Below are 19,823 nucleotides of genomic sequence, written 5' to 3'. Positions count from 1 at the left end.
TAAGAAGGAATTCCTGAAGGAATTCAAGCATAGATGGGGGGGTAGAGCTGCGCCAGTGTCTCGTTATGACAGCCCTGGTGGCCGTAAGGAAATGCCCCAGAAGGTCCTTCTTAATCTCCGACAGTTTACCAGGGATGACCGACAGGAGGGCCAGCTGAGGAGAGACGGCAACAGAGCGCCCACATACCTTAGAGTACAAAGAGAAGACCGCGTCCCAGAACGGCCGAAGGACATCACAATCCCACCAAATATGGAGCATAGTGCCCCTAGCGATACCACAGCGCCAACACCGGTCGGAAACAGCAGGGAAAATCCTGTGGAGGAGGACAGGGCACCTGTACCATCGGGTTAGGATCTTAAAATTCCTCTCCTGCGCACTACAAGGAAGAGCCATCTTATGAGACAGCAACAAAGATTTGTCCCAGTCAGCAGGCGGCAGATTCACAGAAAGGTCAGTGTTCCAGGCAGCCACATAGGAGGGAAGCTCCGCAGTGGCATCAGTTACGAGGATGTCGTACAACACAGAAAGGGCATGTGGGGGAGAATGTGAGCCATGAAGTACAGACTCCAACGCCAAAAGGGGCGAAGAGAGTCGGGAAGGGGGGAAGAACTTCCTCAGAAAGGAGGCAAGCTGGCCGTACTCCAGCCACGAAAGACGCAGATCAGGGTGAGAATTGCAGAGCTGAGCAAAAGGAAGGAGTGGAGAGTTGCTCGCCACCTCCCGAAGACGAGTGTCATCCGCCCTAGAAAATTTATTTTAGGGTCCATTCACACGGAGGAAAATGTTGAGGAATTTGGTGTGGAATTTCAGCGCTGAAAAAAAAAGCCTCCCATTGACTTCAATAGCTGAAAAAGGAACCCATTGAAGTCAATGGGAGGCTATTTTTCAGTGCTGAAATTCCACACCAAATTTCTCAAATATCTCACCATTTTCCTCCATTTGAATGGACCCTTAGGCTAAGGCCCCACGATGCGGAAAGGCAGTTTTTGTGTTGCAGATTTTTTCCGCTGCGTTTCCACCCAGTGGGGCCTTCTGCTAGCTGAAAAAAAGGAGCTCCAAGAACAGCAGAGCAAGTATACATGCTGGGAGTTGTAGTTTTATAACAGCTGGAGTGCCGAAGGTTGTGTACCCCTGCATTAGTGTATTAGAAAAGTATACACACATACTTTTATCATCTATTTGGTAAATGAAGCCTTATGGATATATTTGTGTATATTTTAGACGCTATTCTCCACCATGTACACCAACATTGTAGAATATAACATGATGTGAACAGTCGTATGTGTATGTCTAGTGGTGAATATTTTTTCACTTTTCATTCCTTAAAAACATCTGTTATTTTACAGCTCTCCAATTTTTTTACGTTCATGATGGATCACTATGCACAGATGAATGAGCAACATCCAGGCCCAGGTAAGAATTATCAGATATGCTTTATTCTAAAGATCCCAAAATGTAGCATTTTCCAGGACAAAAGGACATACACTGTCTACCAATATTTGGACATCTGCGGTAGAATAGAAAAACAACATTTATTCATATTCAATAGTTGGTAGATCCCAGCAGATGCTTCCTTACGGATGGTATTGAGCGACACAATACTCTTGGATGCCTGTTTGAGACTCCTGATGTATGTGAGCCATCGGTTGGGTGATTGGGTGCCTTATTCTAGGGAAAAAACATGGTGGTGGCTTTTTGTTGTTTACCTTCAATCATGTGGCATCTCGGTTGAGCAGAAGGTCTAACTACAATACGACTGCATTCATACAATTCACTTTATTGTCTGCAAGGTGGGGCCCATTTCTGACTTCATTATGGGGCCCCATAAAGGCCCAGTTATATGAGTTTCTTCTTTAAAGCAGATGCAATAGTCTTGTATATACTATACAATATCATTATAAATACTGAGACTAGCCAAATCAAATTTCAATGCTTTAGACCAGGGGTCCTCAAACTACGTCCCGAGGGCCACATGCAGCCCACCAAGCACTTCTGTCTGGACCCGCCGACAACGCCAGCAGGCATGCATTTATAATGAAGCTCCTGGGGAGCTCGGGCCAGGCCATGGAGTGCACTTCACTTTACCTATTGGAGGGCACCGCTCCCGATATCTGTGCGACCTGCTCTGCCTCCGGCCCACTGTTTAAAAAGTTTGAGGACCCCTGCTTTAGACAGTAAAATAAAATAAACAGACAATAACATGGAACAAATGCTTGATTTTCCAGACTTGATTTCTGATATAGTCAACTCTTCCAAAAACGGGCAAAAGAAACGTATGGCTTATGAAACAATTGAAGTTCCTGACTCTTATGACGGACCACGGCTTTCATTTCCTTTATCTGTGTCTGACACAAATATCCTTCTCCATGCTTTCAAGCAAGAAAAGGTAATCTAATAATCCAGTAAATGAATGCAGAATGCTAGTATGTGTATGTTTTCCACTCACAAATCCACGAATCCTTAGGGCTAGTTCACACGTAAATTATGTGTGGCTTATTTTGGTCCGGAAAAAACGCTTCCTAATTAGGAAGCGGTTTTTGGACCTTGCCGTGTTTTTTGGAGCGGTTTTTGGCAAACCAGGCCAGGCGGTTTTCCCCTCCCCTAAAGTGAATGGCTGGGAAAAAAAGCCTCACTGTTTCGGTCGCTTTTTTTGCAAAACAAAAAGCTAGGCTTTATGCAACAAAAAGCTAGGGGTTTTCCGCCTCCCATTCACTTCTATTGCCTTTCCTCAGGTGGAAAACGCCTGAAGAAAGGTCATGTCACTTTTTTTTTCTGCTAGCAGTCTACAAAGACCACCATTTTATGGAGGCGAATTTTGAGGCGAAACCTGCCATCAAAATCAGCCTCCATAGCCCCGTGTGAACTAGCCCTTAAGAAGCCCCTGAGGCATATCTGTTATTTTTGCCTCTATTGGTGAACTAGCCCAAGTAAAACATAGCGCTAGCAATTGTATTACTGTCTGCTTTATTGCAGAAATATGATATCTGCTCCATTTAGGTCTGATGCCACATCACATAACTTGTAGCCGGACCCTCCAAGTCCTTCGATGCACCAGAAATCAGTCTTTCTGTGCAAGCCTATGAGATTCACATCAAGGTTTTCATTGCATACAGAAAATTATCACATGGGGAAGTGGACTGCAAGTTTCAGGATCAACCTTATAAACTATGTAACCTATACCATTTTAGATATTCATAGTGATGCCTACTACTTTACAATAGTAATAGAATTGAGCTACTGTACAGGACAGATTTAGACTTTAACGGGTGGGACTAAGTTAACAAGATATCACCTGCCTTTAGCTTTAGCAATAATTTGTTTGCCGCTGGGTCCGACCACTGGGACCCCCACCAAGCAATAGAGTATCCCATTGTTCGCAAATATAAGTGCAGTGGCAAGTGGAACGGAAACTTATAAGCATTAAAAAGTGGTGAACTGGGAAACCCGCAGACCCTATAGAGTATAATGGGGGCCGTGTGGTTTCCGCTTGAAACATGCGGAGAGAAAAGTCTTTCAAGCAGCACTTTCTCTATGCATAATGTGTGTGGAAACCACACGGACCCCATTATAGTCTATGGGGTCCGTGTAGTTTCCTTAGGTAAACGCTTTTTAATGCGTATAGGTTTTCATTCGGGGGCGGGGAACGCAGATGTGAACCGGGCCTAAGCTTATAATTCACTGAATTATAGCACATTACTACAAATCTCAAATTTTCACAATTTGCTATGCCACTCATCTTAATGGAGTAGCTTGTATGATATAATTACATGCATTTTGCAATATCAACTGTCTATGTTTCAGCAACTTCATGCCCGGTATGTCCTTCAGCTCTTCCATGAAACCAAAAAGTTCCTAAAACAAATGCCAAACATTGTTCACTTAACCACATCATACTCCAAGCAGATCACCATATGTGGTAAGTATTGCCTGCAGAGTCACTGCTAGTAGTCACTTCACTTAGCAGGTAGATATTTTCATATAATTTATGTAAAATAAACCGGTATGTCATTAAAGTTCTTTATTATCTATTGTAGCAACAGGGTAGATTTAGTATTTTTTTGTCATTATCATTATATTCTCACTGATTGACTTAAAGGGAATGAATATCAAAGCAGAAGGGAAACAGAGGTTTGGATTTATGGCAGGGATATGCTATACAACATCAAAGGAATTTTCCCACTAAAGCAAATGACCTTAAGTTTCTGGTGTATTCCATGACTTACTGATCAAACCTAGACCCTTGCCAATCCTCAGAGTGAAGGGGCTGCAAAAATAGTTAAAGAGGAACTAAAGTTTTATTAAATTTTTTATAAATCTATAGTGCATGCGAAGGTAATAAACTCTGTAATGTACTTCATTTGCCTCCTTCTGCCACTGATCAAATCTGTACAATAGAAGTCTATGGAGAGGGGAGCAGGAGGAGGTAAGGGAGAATGCTACAAAGAAAGACAGGTTTTTATTTTATAACACTGCTGGGTTATCAGGAATTACTATCCAGCCTTTACCTGGCATAGATGATTCATGACTCCGTTAGCAGCCTCAAATCTCTGTTGTCAGGACCTTGGTCATTTGTGGTATTTGTGTGTTTTCTTGTGTTACTTGGTTGGAGATTCGAGCCAGTGTTCTGCAGTCGGTTTCTTGTTACTGTGCTATTTACTTGGGTGCTGGCTATCTGCCTTTGGTGTTCACTTGAGGTCTCTTGACGTGAGCCTCAGGTGTTCAACATTTTAATCAGCCTATCAGATATTTCCGGGTCCTGTATAAGGCAGGGGGATGGCTTCTGTCTTTGCCAGTTTTTGTTGTTGTTGTTGTTTCAAACCAGAATCCTTGGCTCAGCTAGGAGTAGTTATTTGGAAGTGGTGCGAGTTTATTTTGTGAGTCTGTTTGCCCTCTATATTGTTACTCAACCCCTGTCCTACACTTTCTGGTTGCCTGACACTGTCTTTGTATTAGTGAGGTTTTGTTTAGGGTTTCAGATTTACTTTTTTTTTTTTTTTTTTTAAATGTAGATTGTGAGCCCACATAGAGCACACAATGTACATTTTTTTTCCCTATCAGTATGTCTTTTTTTTTGGAATATGGGATGGAAATCCATGCAAACATGGGGAGAACATACAAACTCCTTGCAGATGGTTTTTTGCCCTTGGTGGGATTTGAACACCAAGACCCAGCGCTGCAAGGCTGCAGTGCTAACCACTGAGCCACCGTGTGGCCCCCTAGGTTTCAGATTTACTTTGCCCCTGTCCTGTACAACACTTTCCTCACTATTCCACTGTTTCTCTCCTCATACTTCTGTTGTGTGTTTATGTTGTGCTGTGTGTTTGTTTTCCAGCACATCCCATCCTGTTTGTTTCTGTTTGCAGCTGCACCTGTTTTTCGTTAGGGGTGACAACCTTTAGTATCCCCAGTCCCTAGCCTCTTTCAGCTCTCTCTCTACCTATCCGTTAGGCAGGGCCGCCGATAGGCAAGTATTACTGCTACTGGTGTCAGGGGCCCGGCCAAATTGAAAAATGGGGGGGGGGGGGCGGTTTTGGACCGCCACCATGCGCCGGCCCCCTGGCAACCGCAGCAGTCGTGTGTCCGATTTCAACTCAGATCTGCGTCCAGAGGACGTACACATACGCGGCTACAGCAAGGAGCTGACACAGGTCAGCTCCTTCTTCGCTGCTGCACGCCGGCTACTGCTGCCGCCGCTGCACGCCGGCTGTGTAGACGCAATGTGATGATATCACATCGCGTCTACAACTATGCACAAGTGAGAGAAGAGGTGCACAGACAGCAGCGGGGGAACGAGGAAAAGGTAAGTTTAATGTGTACACAGTACACTGAGGTAGAACGTGAAACGGGGGCAGATGAAGGAGAGGACGGCATGACACTGAGGGCAGAGATGTGGGGACATAAATCTGGGGGCAGAGATGGAGAGGACAGCATGACACTGGGGGCAGAGATGGAGGGACATGAATCTGGGGGCAGAGATGGAGGGGACATGAATCTGGGGGCAGAGATGTGGAGACATGAATCTGGGGGCAAAGATGGAGGGGACATGAATCTGGGGGCAAAGATGGAGGGGACATGAATCTGGGGGCAGAGATGGAGGGGACATGAATCTGGGGCAGAGATGGAGAGGACAGCATGACACTGGGGGCAGAGATGGAGGGACATGAATCTGGGGGCAGAGATGGAGGGGACATGAATCTGGGAGCAGAGATGGAGGGGACATGAATCTGGGGGCAGAGATGGAGGGGACATGAATCTGGGGGCAGAGATGGAGGGGGGACATGAAACTGGGGGCAGAGATGGAGGGGGGGCATGAAACTGGGGGCAGAGATGGAGGGGGGGCATGAAACTGGGGGCAGAGATGGAGGGGGGACATGAAACTTGGGGCAGAGATGGAGGGGGGACATGAAACTTGGGGCAGAGATGGAGGGGGGACATGAAACTGGGGCAGAGATGGAGGGGGGACATGAAACTGGGGGCAGAGATGGGGGGACATGAAACTGGGGGCAGAGATGGGGGGACATGAAACTGGGGGCAGAGATGGAGGGGGGACATGAAACTGGGGCAGAGATGGGGGGACATGAAACTGGGGGCAGATGAAGGGTGTATATGAAGCTGGGGGAGAGATAGAGGGGGTACATATAATGTACGGGTGACTGTAGGGGGATTATACTGTGTGCGGGCACATGAAAAATGAATGAGAATGGGCAGAGTCAACATAAAAAAGGATGGGGCTAAATTTGCCACAGCGCGCAGAGCGCGCTGCACATTTTGTCCCTCTTTCGGTTCTTCAAAAGTTGGGAGGTATGGGCACAGGGGGCAGTGGAAAGATGTTAGAAGGTGGACGGGGGGGGGCGATTGTTGGCGCATCGGGTGTGCGGCACTGCGAACAGGGAACTGGGGCAATAATATATAATATATATGTTTTTAGCTGGAGAACTACAAAGCACACAATACCTCCAAAGGTATGTGTGCTTTGTATTAATAATGATGTAGACTGCTATGCTACTTGCATAGCAGCCTGTTTGGGGGTGGAACTTTCACTTTAAAGGAGTGTTCACATTGTGTTTTTGGCCTCCCTTGCCGGGATACATTGGTAACCAGTCACAATCAGCTCCCCACTTTCCCTGCACGGAGAACTGCAGGCCCCCCCCTTTTTTTTAATGGCCAGTTCTTTGTGCAGGGATAAGTTGACAGATGATTCTGACTGGTTACCAACGTATCCCGGCAAGGGAGGCCAAAAACGCAATGTGAATAAGCCCTGAGGATTTATTAGGAGGGCTCTTATAAATGGTGTTGGCTCTCTATAGGCGCTTTCACACGTAGCAGATTATACCTGCAAATAGAATCTGATTAAGCCTTTTAATGCTGCTAAATAAAGGCAAATGTAATACAGAATTGGTATGTCGCAAAATAAAGTAGTTTTAAAATGGGGGGGGGGGGCAGACACTTAGGCTGTATGGGGCCCCAAAATTCCTGATGGCGGCCCTGCCGTTAGGTCTTCTTGTTTAGAGAGCCAGAAGTTGTCGGGGCCAGGACTAGCTTGGGAACAGCTGACCATCACCCTCAGGCAGGGCCTAGTCAGCCGCCATAGTGCATTCCGTCTTCAGTGGCTTGGACATAGAGATAAAGGTAACAGCTGTCTTTCTCCGTAGCCTCCCCTCCCCTTTCAATAGACTTCATTACAAAGTTATATTCTTGTGTAGAGCACAGACCAAAATCACTCGATTAAGAAGTAAAAACAGAATTAATAGCTAAAGATAAAGGCAGTTCTTTAGTGAATCATTTTGCAATATTTGTTGTCTTTACCTGCAGACTCTTTACAGATATTTTCCTGCACAGCCATGTTCCAGGCCGGCCTTTGAGCAAGAAACTGCAACACAGTCCCATTCACATGAAGAAAACTCAATGAAACTGTGTTGTATAGCAAGTGGTCTGGAGCATTACTGTGCGGGAGAACTAGCAAGTAAACTCCTGTCCAACTGCTTGTGTTGTAAGTTGCAGCCTGTCAAGGGTCTGCTCCCTTCTCAAATGCTCAGGGGGATGTCTAGCACTATTTTATTCTGAGAACTTCTCGGATATCCCTGATATCCGCAGTGGTTGCTGCTGGGCCCCCTAATGTCCCAGACCCTATGGCAGCTACTACTGCTGGTACCCTGGTAGTTACACCCCTGGTACAAAGGGGTCCCTTCACTGTATTTCCTGCATAGAGGTGCCTAAGGGTGCATTCACACGATGTAACGTTGAGTGTGATCTGGCACGTATACACGTGCCGGCAGATGACGTGCTCAAAATGCTCCCGCAAAATCACGGCCGTAAAATAACGTGGCGTATACGCTCCTAACTCCCATTGAAATGAATGGGAGCATTTTGAGGATATCCCTGATATCACCTCTTGAACTTCAAAAATCCTAATGTTATGGATTATAATAATGTATGAAAAGGGTATTTCCATCTTGTAAACCGATGGCATATCACTAGGATACAGCATTACTTTATTAATGAGCTCAAACTGCTGGGCACCAGTGATCCTGATTACAAAGCAGTGGCATAACAAGGAATAGCAGGGCCCCGTGGCGAACATTTAACATGGGGCCCCCTCTTCCCCTGACCAAATATAATCGGAGACCCAGGGGAGGTGACAAACGTAAAAAAACAATGTTACTTACCTCTCCCTGGCTCCAGAGCACTCCCTGCTGATGCCATCTTCAATAATGGACCAGACGTCATTTGAGTTGGGGCTTGTGTCGCAACTCATAAGGCCTGAAGCCTGCTGGAGCCTGGAGAGCGTCTTTAACAGTGTTTTTTATGTTCCCTCACCTCCCCTGGACCTCCGATCATTATACTTGGGCTTTTTGAAAAGCTTTTGTGGGGTTCACAGGCCCACAGCCTTACTTACCGATCCCGGCTTCTGCTCACAGCTGCCTCTGCAGAAGGGAAATCGCCAGTAGCTGTGATCAGAAGCCAGGATCGGTATGTAAATAGGACACATTACCTGCTGGAGTTACTCTAGCAGGTAACGGCCTATAGAAAAAAAAAATCCGCAGTGGCTGCTGCTGGGCCCCCTAATGTCCCGGACCCTATGGCAGCCACTACTGCTGCTACCCTGGTAGTTACACCCCTGGTACAAAGGGGTCCCTTCACTGTATTTCCTGCATAGAGGTGCCTAAGGGTGCATTCACACGATGTAACGTTGAGCATGATCTGGCACGTATACACGTGCCGGCAGATTACGTGCTCAAAATGCTCCCGCAAAATCACGGCTGCAAAATAATGTGGCATATACGCTCCTAACTCCCATTGAAATGAATGGGAGCATTTTGAGCGCGTGATCTGCCGGCACGTGTATATGTGCCAGATTGTGCTCCACTTTCCTCCGTGTGAACGCACCCTAAGGGTGCATGCACACTGAGTAACGCCGGGCGTGTATGAGAGCCGTACACGCCGGCATTACAGCAGACTGCCGAACACTTCCCATTCACTTCAATGGGAGCGCTCGTAACAGCGGCGTTTACGAGTGCTCCCATTGAAGTGAATGGGAAGTGTTCGGCAGCCCTGCTGTAACGCCGGCGTGTACGGCTCTCATACACGCCCGGCGTTACGTAGTGTGCATGCACCCTAAGGATTAGTTCTGGTTTTAGAGGTTGGACCATCATGAATGATAAATAGTTAGCATATTGTAGCAATATACCTTTGTTAAAAAAAAAAAAAAAAAAAGTGGCGACAACCCTCATTTTAAACTATTGTTGTCACTACCGTTCATTTGTCCTTTTTTTGAACAGGTGACCTTCATGGAAAGTTAGATGATCTTCTGCTCATATTCTATAAGGTAAGATACTTTATTTATACCCACTAATAAAAACACCACTAAATATTTGTCCACCTTCTATTAAAAATCATTTGGGGATGTTGATAATTTTTTTTAGGATTTAACATATTTTACTGCCTGTTGAAAAAGAGTCTACAGGTGAACCCCATATCTATCTGAACTGTGTGCTCATTTCACTTAGACTATATTATATGACCAAGGCAACAAAGACCGCACACAAGAGTATAGGTATATACAGTCCTATGAAAAAGTTTGGGCACCCCTATTAATCTTAATCATTTTATAATAATGTTCAAGAATCAGTGACGAAGTTGAAGTTACGCCGGGGATGGATATTTCAGCAAGACAATGATCCAAAACACCGCTCCAAATCCTCAGGCATTCATGCAGAGGAACAATTACAATGTTCTGGAATGGCCATCCCAGTCCCCAGACCTGAATATCATTGAACATCTGTGGGATGATTTGAAGCGGGCTGTCCATGCTCGGCGACCATCTAACTTAACTGAACTTGAATTGTTTGTCCAAAATACCTTTATCCAGGATCCAGGAACTGATTAAAAGCTACAGGAAGCGACTAGAGGCTGTTATCTTTGCAAAAGGAGGATCTACTAAATATTAATGTCACTTTTCTGTTGAGGTGCCCATACTTTTGCACCGGTCAAATTTTGGTTTAATGCATATTGCACATTTTCTGTTAGTACAATAAACCTCATTTCAATCCTGAAATATTACTGTGTCCATCAGTTATTAGATATATCAAACTGAAATGGCTGTTATAAACACCAAAATATTTAGAACTAAAAATGATTAAGATTAATAGGGGTGCCCAAACTTTTTCATAGGACTGTATATTCATAGAAAAAGTCTAAGGCCCCACATAACATCCTGCAGCAAAAAAGCACTGCGGCGACAATGCAATCCTATATGAATCCTTAAAGTCCTTGTTTCATTCCCAACCACATGGAATACATAAGACTAGTGCAGGGCACTGAATGTTCTTCTGATTTATTGTGGTCTCCAGTGAGTAACAGTAACTGGTATGTTCAGTCTTCGCCTCCCATGAGAGTATTCTTAGAGAACTAATATGCTTAGTGCAAGTGAGGTCACAGAATTCAGCTGTAGAAATGGTTTTCTTAGATCCCTGTAATACTGAATAATAATGTATCTGTATAATGAATTATACACATCTTCCCGGGACATCACCCCTGCACTCATACAGAACACCAGCAACTGTCTCTCTGCTGTCTCAAATATCATGTCCTCACTCTATCTGAAACTAAATCTCTCCAAGACTGAGCTACTACTGTTTCCACCATCTAATAGATCTGTCCCTGATATATCCATTGCAGTCTCAGGCCTTACTATAACTCCTAGGCAGCAGGCCCGCTGCCTCGGGGTCATGTTTGATGCAGACCTTTCCTTCACCCCTCATATTGAATCACTTGCACGTTCATGTCACCTCCACCTCAAAAACATCTCCAGAATATGCCCTTTCCTTACCAGAGATACACTAAAGACACTTATTGTCTCTCTGATTCATTCTCGCCTTGACTACTGTAACTCCTTACTAATCGGTCTTCCCCTCACTAAACTCTCCCCTCTACAATCTATTCTGAATGCAGCGGCCAGGCTCATCTATCAGGCTAGACGCTACATCGATGCCTCTGGTCTGTGCCAGTCGCTACATTGGCTGCCTATTCATTATAGAATAAAATATAAAGTTATCACTCTCATCCACAAAGCTCTCCATAATGCCACACCTCCATACATTTCCTCCCTCATCTCTGTCTACTGCCCAACCCGTGCTCTCCGCTCACTCAATGACCTAACACTTACATCCTCTATTATCAGAACCTCCCACGCTCGTATACAAGACTTCTCCCGAGCTGCACCACTTCTCTGGACTGCTCTACCCCGGACAGTCAGATTAACTCCCAATTTCTACAGTTTCAAACGCAAACTAAAGACACATCTTTTCAGACAAGCCTATCACAATGTCTAACGTAAACCCTTAACCCTCCTCTGTCTCCGCTCCCACACTTCCCCACATGATATGATGTCATCTAAGGATAACTTTATCTGTCCAAGCTCCATCCACATGTTACAGGACACGACTGTCGACTGCTCATAAAGTCTTATGTTTATGCAATGACAGTCACCTCTATTACAAAAGTGTCTGACCTCTGCATAAGCAATGCCGCCCCTGCTACCTCTTGTGTCACCCCCTCTATCTTATAGATTGTAAGCTCTTGCGAGCAGGGCCCTCAGTCCCATTGTGTGAAATGATTTTCTTTGTAATGTATCTTTCTGTCTGGATTTGAACCCTACAAATTGTACAGCGCTGCGGAATATGTTGGCGCTATATAAATAAAATTTATTATTATTATTATCTGAAAGTACAATAATGAATCTATACTGTAACTAGAGAATACTATACATATACGTGTGGATATCATTGGAGTTCATTGTAAGCCTATGTCACCGGGCCTCCTAATACCCCGGACCTTGTGGCAGCTGGACTCTGACCCGAGGATAAGTCAAGGAGGGCTTTTTCAGCATAAAAACTTTGCTGAAAAAGTCGGCTTATACTCGAGTATATACGGTAACTTTTTCTAGGAAAGCACTGCGGATGTAGCCATGTCACAGCAATGCTGTGATTTTACCCTGACACGAAAGTTGTCTTAATGTTTTTTAGGACCCAAAGAAGGCAAATCTGAATTCTATTATTTAAGGATGTAATGCAAAATTGGTGTGTTATAAGCGGTATTATCTTATGAATCAGACCAACAGTAATATGTGCACTTTTTCTACTCCTCTGCTTTATTTCTCTTTTTTTTATCAGATTTTTTCTGCCCATGTAAATACCATTATTATTTTTGTATGCCTCACAGGCATTTTTCCTTCTTTTTCTTTTATTTGGGTATATTGTTATGGAGTGAACGGCCTGGAAATTGCTATTGAAGAGTTATTTTTTGCAAGCGAAAAACATCTGGAATTTGATTTCTATGGACGTCTCTCGTTCCATCTCTTCACATATTTTCATAAATGAGATCTCTGTAACCTTTATAATTCCTCATTCTTGTGTTCTACAGAACGGTCTCCCCTCACCAGAGAATACTTACCTTTTTAATGGAGATTTTGTAGACAGAGGGAAGAATTCTATAGAAATATTAATAATCCTCTTTGCATTCCTCCTCATCTACCCTAATAATTTACATCTGAATAGAGGAAATCACGAGGACCCCATCATGAATCTGAGGTACCATTCTTTATACTAATATCTATATACCTATTCACATTGTAGCACTAAAGTGCATGCAGCTCTCACCACTAGGCCATATGTGTTTCTATATGGCCTCCAAGTGCTTGTGCTGTAAGTTGCAGCCTGTCAAGGGTCTGCTCCCCTCTCAAATGCTCAGGGGGATGTCTAGCACTGTTTTATTCTGAGAACTTCTTGGTATCCTTATTTGTATGTATAAGACTCTGCAGAAACCTGCAGTTCTATGAAATGTAAAATATGCATTTATCATTTATATTGTATCATTTTATTCAGGTATGGCTTCACAAAAGAAGTAATGCAGAAGTACAAGGTTAGTTCATATGTTATTGTAAAGTACATAAATGTATTCAAGAAGGTTGTCCCGAATGGAGAGCTCCTTATAGACATGAATGCAGTCTGGTGACCAGTGGATTAATGTGAAGTCCATTTTCAATACCTTGTTGTGTGTGTTCACCCTATAGTCAACAAAATTGATGACCATGTTATACATACAGTCCTATGAAAAAGTTTGGGCACCCCTATTAATCTTAATCATTTTTAGTTCTAAATATTTTGGTGTTTATAACAGCCATTTCAGTTTGATATATCTAATAACTGATGGACACAGTAATATTTCAGGATTGAAATGAGGTTTATTGTACTAACAGAAAATGTGCAATATGCATTAAACCAAAATTTGACCGGTGCAAAAGTATGGGCACCTCAACAGAAAAGTGACATTAATATTTAGTAGATCCTCCTTTTGCAAAGATAACAGCCTCTAGTCGCTTCCTGTAGCTTTTAATCAGTTCCTGGATCCTGGATAAAGGTATTTTGGACAAACAATTCAAGTTCAGTTAAGTTAGATGGTCGCCGAGCATGGACAGCCCGCTTCAAATCATCCCACAGATGTTCAATGATATTCAGGTCTGGGGACTGGGATGGCCATTCCAGAACATTGTAATTGTTCCTCTGCATGAATGCCTGAGGATTTGGAGCGGTGTTTTGGATCATTGTCTTGCTGAAATATCCATCCCCGGCGTAACTTCAACTTCGTCACTGATTCTTGAACATTATTCTCAAGAATCTGCTGATACTGAGTGGAATCCATGCGACTCTCAACTTTAACAAGATTCCCGATGCCGGCATTGGCCACACAGCCCCAAAGCATGATGGAACCTCCACCAAATTTTACAGTGGGTAGCATGTGTTTTTCTTGGAATGCTGTTTCTTTTTGGACGCCATGCATAACGCCTTTTTTTATAACCAAACAACTCAATTTTTGTTTCCAAAATGAAGCTGCCTTGTCCAAATGTGCTTTTTCATACCTCAGGCAACTCTATTTGTGGCGTACGTGCAGAAACGGCTTCTTTCTCATCACTCTCCCATACAGCTTCTATTTGTGCAAAGTGCACTGTATAGTTGACCGATGCACAGTGACACCATCTGCAGCAAGATGATGCTGCAGCTCTTTGGAGGTGGTCTGTGGATTGTCCTTGACTGTTCTCACCATTCTTCTTCTCTGCCTTTCTGATATTTTTCTTGGCCTGCCACTTCTGGGCTTAACAAGAACTGTCCCTGTGGTCTTCCATTTCCTTACTATGTTCCTCACAGTGGAAACTGACAGGTTAAATCTCTGAGACAACTTTTTGTATCCTTCCCCTGAACAACTATGTTGAACAATCTTTGTTTTCAGATCATTTGAGAGTTGTTTTGAGTAGCCCATGATGCCACTCTTCAGAGGAGATTCAATTAGGAGATCAACTTGCAATTGGCCACCTTAAATACCTTTTCTTATGATTGGATACATCTGGCTATGAAGTTCAAAGCTCACTGAGGTTACAAAACCAATTTTGTGCTTCAGTAAGTCAGTAAAAAGTAGTTAGGGGAATTCAAATCAATAAAATGATAAGGGTGCCCATACTTTTGCACCGGTCAAATTTTGGTTTAATGCATATTGCACATTTTCTGTTAGTACAATAAACCTCATTTCAATCCTGAAATATTACTGTGTCCATCAGTTATTAGATATATCAAACTGAAATGGCTGTTGCAAACACCAAAATATTTAGAACAAAAAATGATTAAGATTAATAGGGGTGCCCAAACTTTTTCATAGGACTGTATCTGTTTGCACCAAACTTGGCCACTTCTGAGTTTTCTGTAATTTATGGACAACTTCTTTGCGTTCACAAAAACTAAACATATCAGTGGCGCAACTACTGGGGTAGCAGGGGTAGCGGCTGCCACAGGCCTGGAACATTAGCGGTCCGGCAACAGCCTCTACCGCTGTGTTGTTTTTTTTGTTTTTTTTTTTATAGGCCGCTACTGGCTGGAGTTACTCCAGCCGGTAACAGGCCCAATTTACTTACCCATCGTGGCAGGGGCTGGGATAGGTAAGTGACGCCATGGGCCCCACAAACACTCTTATTATACTCGGGGGAGGTCTTTTCAGACCCCCGAGTATAATGATCAAAGGCCCAGGAAAGGTAACAGAACATAAAAAAACACAGTTACTTACCTCTCCGTGCTCCAGACAGGCTTTGGCCTAGTTGTGTGATGTATCTGACGTCACATGACTGGGACCTGCATCCCGGGTCATGTGACGCCCTGACGTCATTGAAGATGGCTGACACCACCGAGGACTGCAGCAGAGCATAGAATAGTTAAGTGACAGTGTTTTTTATGTTTATATGCCCCCCTAGGTCTCCGATTATTATACTCTGGGGTCTGAAAAGACCCCAGAGTATAATAATTGTTCATGGGTGTCCACAGAGGGACATAATACTGTGTTCAGGGGCCACTATGGGACATAATACTGTGTTCAGGGGCCACTATGGGACATAATACTGTGTACTGGGGCCACTATGGGGTATAATACTGTGTGCAGGGGCCACTATGGGGTATAATACTGTGTGCAGGGGCCACTATGGGGCATAATTCTATGTGCAGGGGCCACTATGAGGCATAATACTGTGTACTGGGGCCACTATGGGGCATAATACTGTGTGCAGGGGTCACTATGGGGCATAATACTGTGTGCAGGGGTCACTATGGGGCATAATACTGTGTACTGGAGCCACTATAGGGCATAATACTGTGTACTGGGGCCACTATGGGGCATAATAGAGCGCGCAGGAATGTGTGTGGGGGAGGGGTCAATCAAGGTCTTCAGCGTCCGTGTTGGTCAGGGGGGGCCCCCATGTCAAAAGTTCGCCACAAGGCCCGCCATTCCTAGTTATGCCACTGAAGAATATGTATTTAAGCCTGACAGGGCGTTAAAAATTATTACAGTAAATCATAAAAACTATTTTGTTGCAGATCCATGCTAAGAAAATACTTCATCTACTTGAAGACATATATAGTCATCTGCCCCTCGCTACTATTATTGACAGCAAGGTTCTAATTTTACATGGGGGCATTGCGGACACAACAGACCTGGATTACCTTACTTCTATTGAAAGAAGCAAGGTGAGTAACACTAGACTATGGGTTACTATGGGTTACTATGATGGTTGCATCAATGGGGTCGATTTATCATGATTTGGACATCAGTTTTATGGCTTACAAGGCATGAAAAGTTGTAATTTATTCCTAGATTTTTCAGCAAAAATTGGGAAAGATTCTAGATATAATATAAGCCATGCTGTAAAACAGACTGACATAGCGTTCATTTCTGGTGTGCTAAAATGATTAAGAGGACAGAGGCCATTAATTATGACCAATCCACAAAGCACCAGTCTTAATAAATCGGCCCCAAAGACTAATAGGCAGAGAAATAATTGGATAAACCTTATTCCCCCTACGCCCAACAGCAGCACAAGATGGGGTATTCCTGCCCCTGTGTGCTGTTAGGACGGGTGGAACTTTTAATTAGCTAACAGTTTTTCCCCTATAAGAGGCCGGAGAGACCTCCTCCCCCTCCCCCCTGTGTTTTTTTTTGTCCTTTGTGACTGGACAGGTGGAGGAGGTTGTGGCCTCCTCTATGGTTTAGAATAAGGTGTCTTAGATCCTTTTTTTCTCATTCCCTTTCTTTCTGAGAGAAAGCTCTATGTTTATACTGCAGTCTCTTGTCTTACCTGCCTTGTGCAGGTTACTGACTTTTTCAGCTGCAGTTCATTTACTGCCTGCAGTAAGGTAAGCCGTGTCCTCTTTCAGCTTTCCCTGTGTGTTCACTGCAGAGACTAAAAGCACTAATTTCTATTGCTATGGGCACTCTGTCAACTTTACAACGTGGAAGTTGATTCACAGCCATTATGGTAAGGTCCAACCAAAGTTTTTATGTCTTGCAGTTTTTCAATGTGCATTTAATTCCTAAGTGGGGACTATATGCTGTAAACCTAAAAGAAGGGTTCATATACCTATGTACTATCATTACTTATTAGGTGCATATTTGCTTATTGCTCACATGATGGTGTATGCTCTAAGGCATTTTTATGTATATCTGCACTGCCGTCAGTATGGGGTCCTCCATCTAGGAGCCCTCCATTTATGTTTTTATCTCCTGGGTAAAGGAGTGCATTCAGATTTCTGGTAAGATTCCCTCTCCCAGTTTTCATAGAGGTCTTACTTAGAAATAGAAGCACTAGTGGCTCAGTCTGTAGGATTACAGATTTGTATGCCTGAATCCACAGTATCCTGAGTTAAATCCCAGTTGCACTTTTGCATTTGTGATATGATCAAAAAAAAAAGTTAATAAGGTACTTGTGGTTCTCATGGTCCATCCACATGGAAAAAGTTTCTAAACTTCATCCTGGACTCTGTCTGCTTGAAAATCTATCAGCAGTGCATTATCTATAGGTGACACAGCGGGTTTCCATCCTAACTGCCAAAGGTTACTGGGTCTACTTCCTGGCGCCTGCACTGAGTGGCTGCCTCAATACAGAGCTCCAAGAGCAACCTTTATCTTTCCTTTTCACTCTCTTTGTCTGTATCTTCAAGAATCCTCTAACTAAGCAAACTAGCACTATGAATTAGCAACTATAAATCGAATGGAAGACCCTGTGGAGTTTCTATTGTTAAATCATGGGCAATGACTCAAGACCTGGAGTTTTCCTGTGTGCACACATACCTGTTACCATCCCGCCCACGAGCTAAGAACCACATGGACACCATGAGGCAGAGAAAGCTGGAGGAGAGACCTGCATGGAAGTGTGGACTTCTTCTTTCAAGGAGATGATTTTTGGTGTCTATTGCTGATGTGGGAAGATGCCTACAGCTGACTGGTATTTCTTTCTATTACTGTGGACACGTGGGACTCTGTTACAACCTGGGAACCTACCATCACCCACCTACCCCATGTGTTTATGGAAGCTTGGCAAGAGAGCAGCACCCTGTCTACCTGGATGGCTTCAGACTTCTCTGGGCAGTAGAACACAGTGCTAAGAAGAAAGGAGGAGGAGGGCTTGTGATGAAGGACATTTGTGGCTTTTTTTTTTTTTTTTTGTGGTTAATGGACAATAGTGCTGATGCAAGATACCGAACTATCAGCTGTGAGCATGAGATCCCACTACCTACCAAAGGAACTGCCACATGTTATCATGATAGCTGCATATGTCCCCCACCTCTGCAAAAAAACATTGTTGTTTTTTTGTTTGTTTTTGCCCTGTTATATCTACATGCTGTGACCCCCCTCCTCATATCCTCCAACCACGGTCGGCTGTATTATTAACATCACTTCACAGAGAGAACTAAATGATCCTGCAGTGTGTCTGTGTTTCTTTCTTTTTTAATTGCTATGATTCCTAGTATTTCTCTATCTGCCATGAGCTTGTATGTGTTTCTCTCTTGTTATATGCTACTGTACCATCTATGAAACTGTATCACTGAAATTTCTCCATTGTGGGACTATGTCAGAATCTGCAGTTGCAGTCCCTTTGGCCATATAGCACATGTGGCCTGCAGAAGGTAAGTCTGAGGCCTGGAATCACAACCCATGGGGCCTGGATGACCATAGTCCAGATAGTCTGGACCCTGTTGACCAAAGATACCGCCCTCTCCGGTAGAGAGTGCATCTACAGGAGATTCCCATATGGGCAATGAGGAATTGGATGGAGGAAGCTGTGTCATCCAGCTGACAAAAAACTCAGCAGTCTGGGTCAAGCCAATTTAGTTATTCCTCAAAATCTGTCTTTCATCCAGCTGGTTTTCCATCTGCTAGTGCCGGACCCTGTTGACTATCAATGCCTCACTCTCTCTAGTGGGAGTGAATCTAGAGAAAAGTTGCATAGGAATAACGTGGAATTGGATGAAGAGTCTGTGGTCCAGTTTAACTGGACCCTGTTGACCACTGATGCATCCCTCTCTGGTGGAGAGTGGCCATGGTCCAGCTAACGCCAGACCCTGTTGACTACCTATGCCTCCCTCTCTGAGGAGAGCACATCTAGATGAGCTGGGTAGGCTATTTGGTCTCATCATATGTCCACTTGGTCACGGCTTATCCAAGATCCATGGGTCCTTCAAGTTGTTCAAGCCGGCTACAGAATAAGCTTCTCCTCTCTTCCACCAGACAAATACATAAGGACCCGCCCTCTTCAGGGCATCAAGCAACTTTATCTAGAGAGATCCGTTCAGGAGTACGTGGACAAAGCCGCATTGGAACCAGTTCCCTTTGCAGAATGAGGTCAAGGCGTCTACTGTCTGGTTTTTTTAGTACCAAAGTCATCAGGCGGATGGCATATGATCATCGATCTCAGATACCTGTATCGATTTATTCACAGGGTACGGTTCCGCAT

General features: G+C 44.0%; 1 protein-coding gene across 1 annotated transcript in view; it reads left to right on the top strand.

The window, feature by feature from the left end:
- PPEF1 (protein phosphatase with EF-hand domain 1) overlaps positions 1 to 19,823 on the top strand; it is a 37,827-nt gene that overhangs the window by 4,969 nt on the left and 13,035 nt on the right. The window contains exons 3-9 of the mRNA XM_075263765.1: positions 1,348 to 1,414; positions 2,227 to 2,387; positions 3,803 to 3,917; positions 9,781 to 9,827; positions 12,923 to 13,089; positions 13,384 to 13,420; positions 16,411 to 16,560. Of these exons, the coding sequence (XP_075119866.1) occupies positions 1,348 to 1,414; positions 2,227 to 2,387; positions 3,803 to 3,917; positions 9,781 to 9,827; positions 12,923 to 13,089; positions 13,384 to 13,420; positions 16,411 to 16,560 (744 nt within the window). The remainder of the gene's footprint in view (positions 1 to 1,347; positions 1,415 to 2,226; positions 2,388 to 3,802; positions 3,918 to 9,780; positions 9,828 to 12,922; positions 13,090 to 13,383; positions 13,421 to 16,410; positions 16,561 to 19,823) is intronic.

Source organism: Leptodactylus fuscus, chromosome 2 (assembly GCF_031893055.1).
Source record: "Leptodactylus fuscus isolate aLepFus1 chromosome 2, aLepFus1.hap2, whole genome shotgun sequence".
NCBI classification, from domain to species: domain Eukaryota; kingdom Metazoa; phylum Chordata; class Amphibia; order Anura; family Leptodactylidae; genus Leptodactylus; species Leptodactylus fuscus.
Note: the sequence above shows the minus strand (reverse complement) of the source record. Positions and strands in the feature narration are given on the sequence as shown.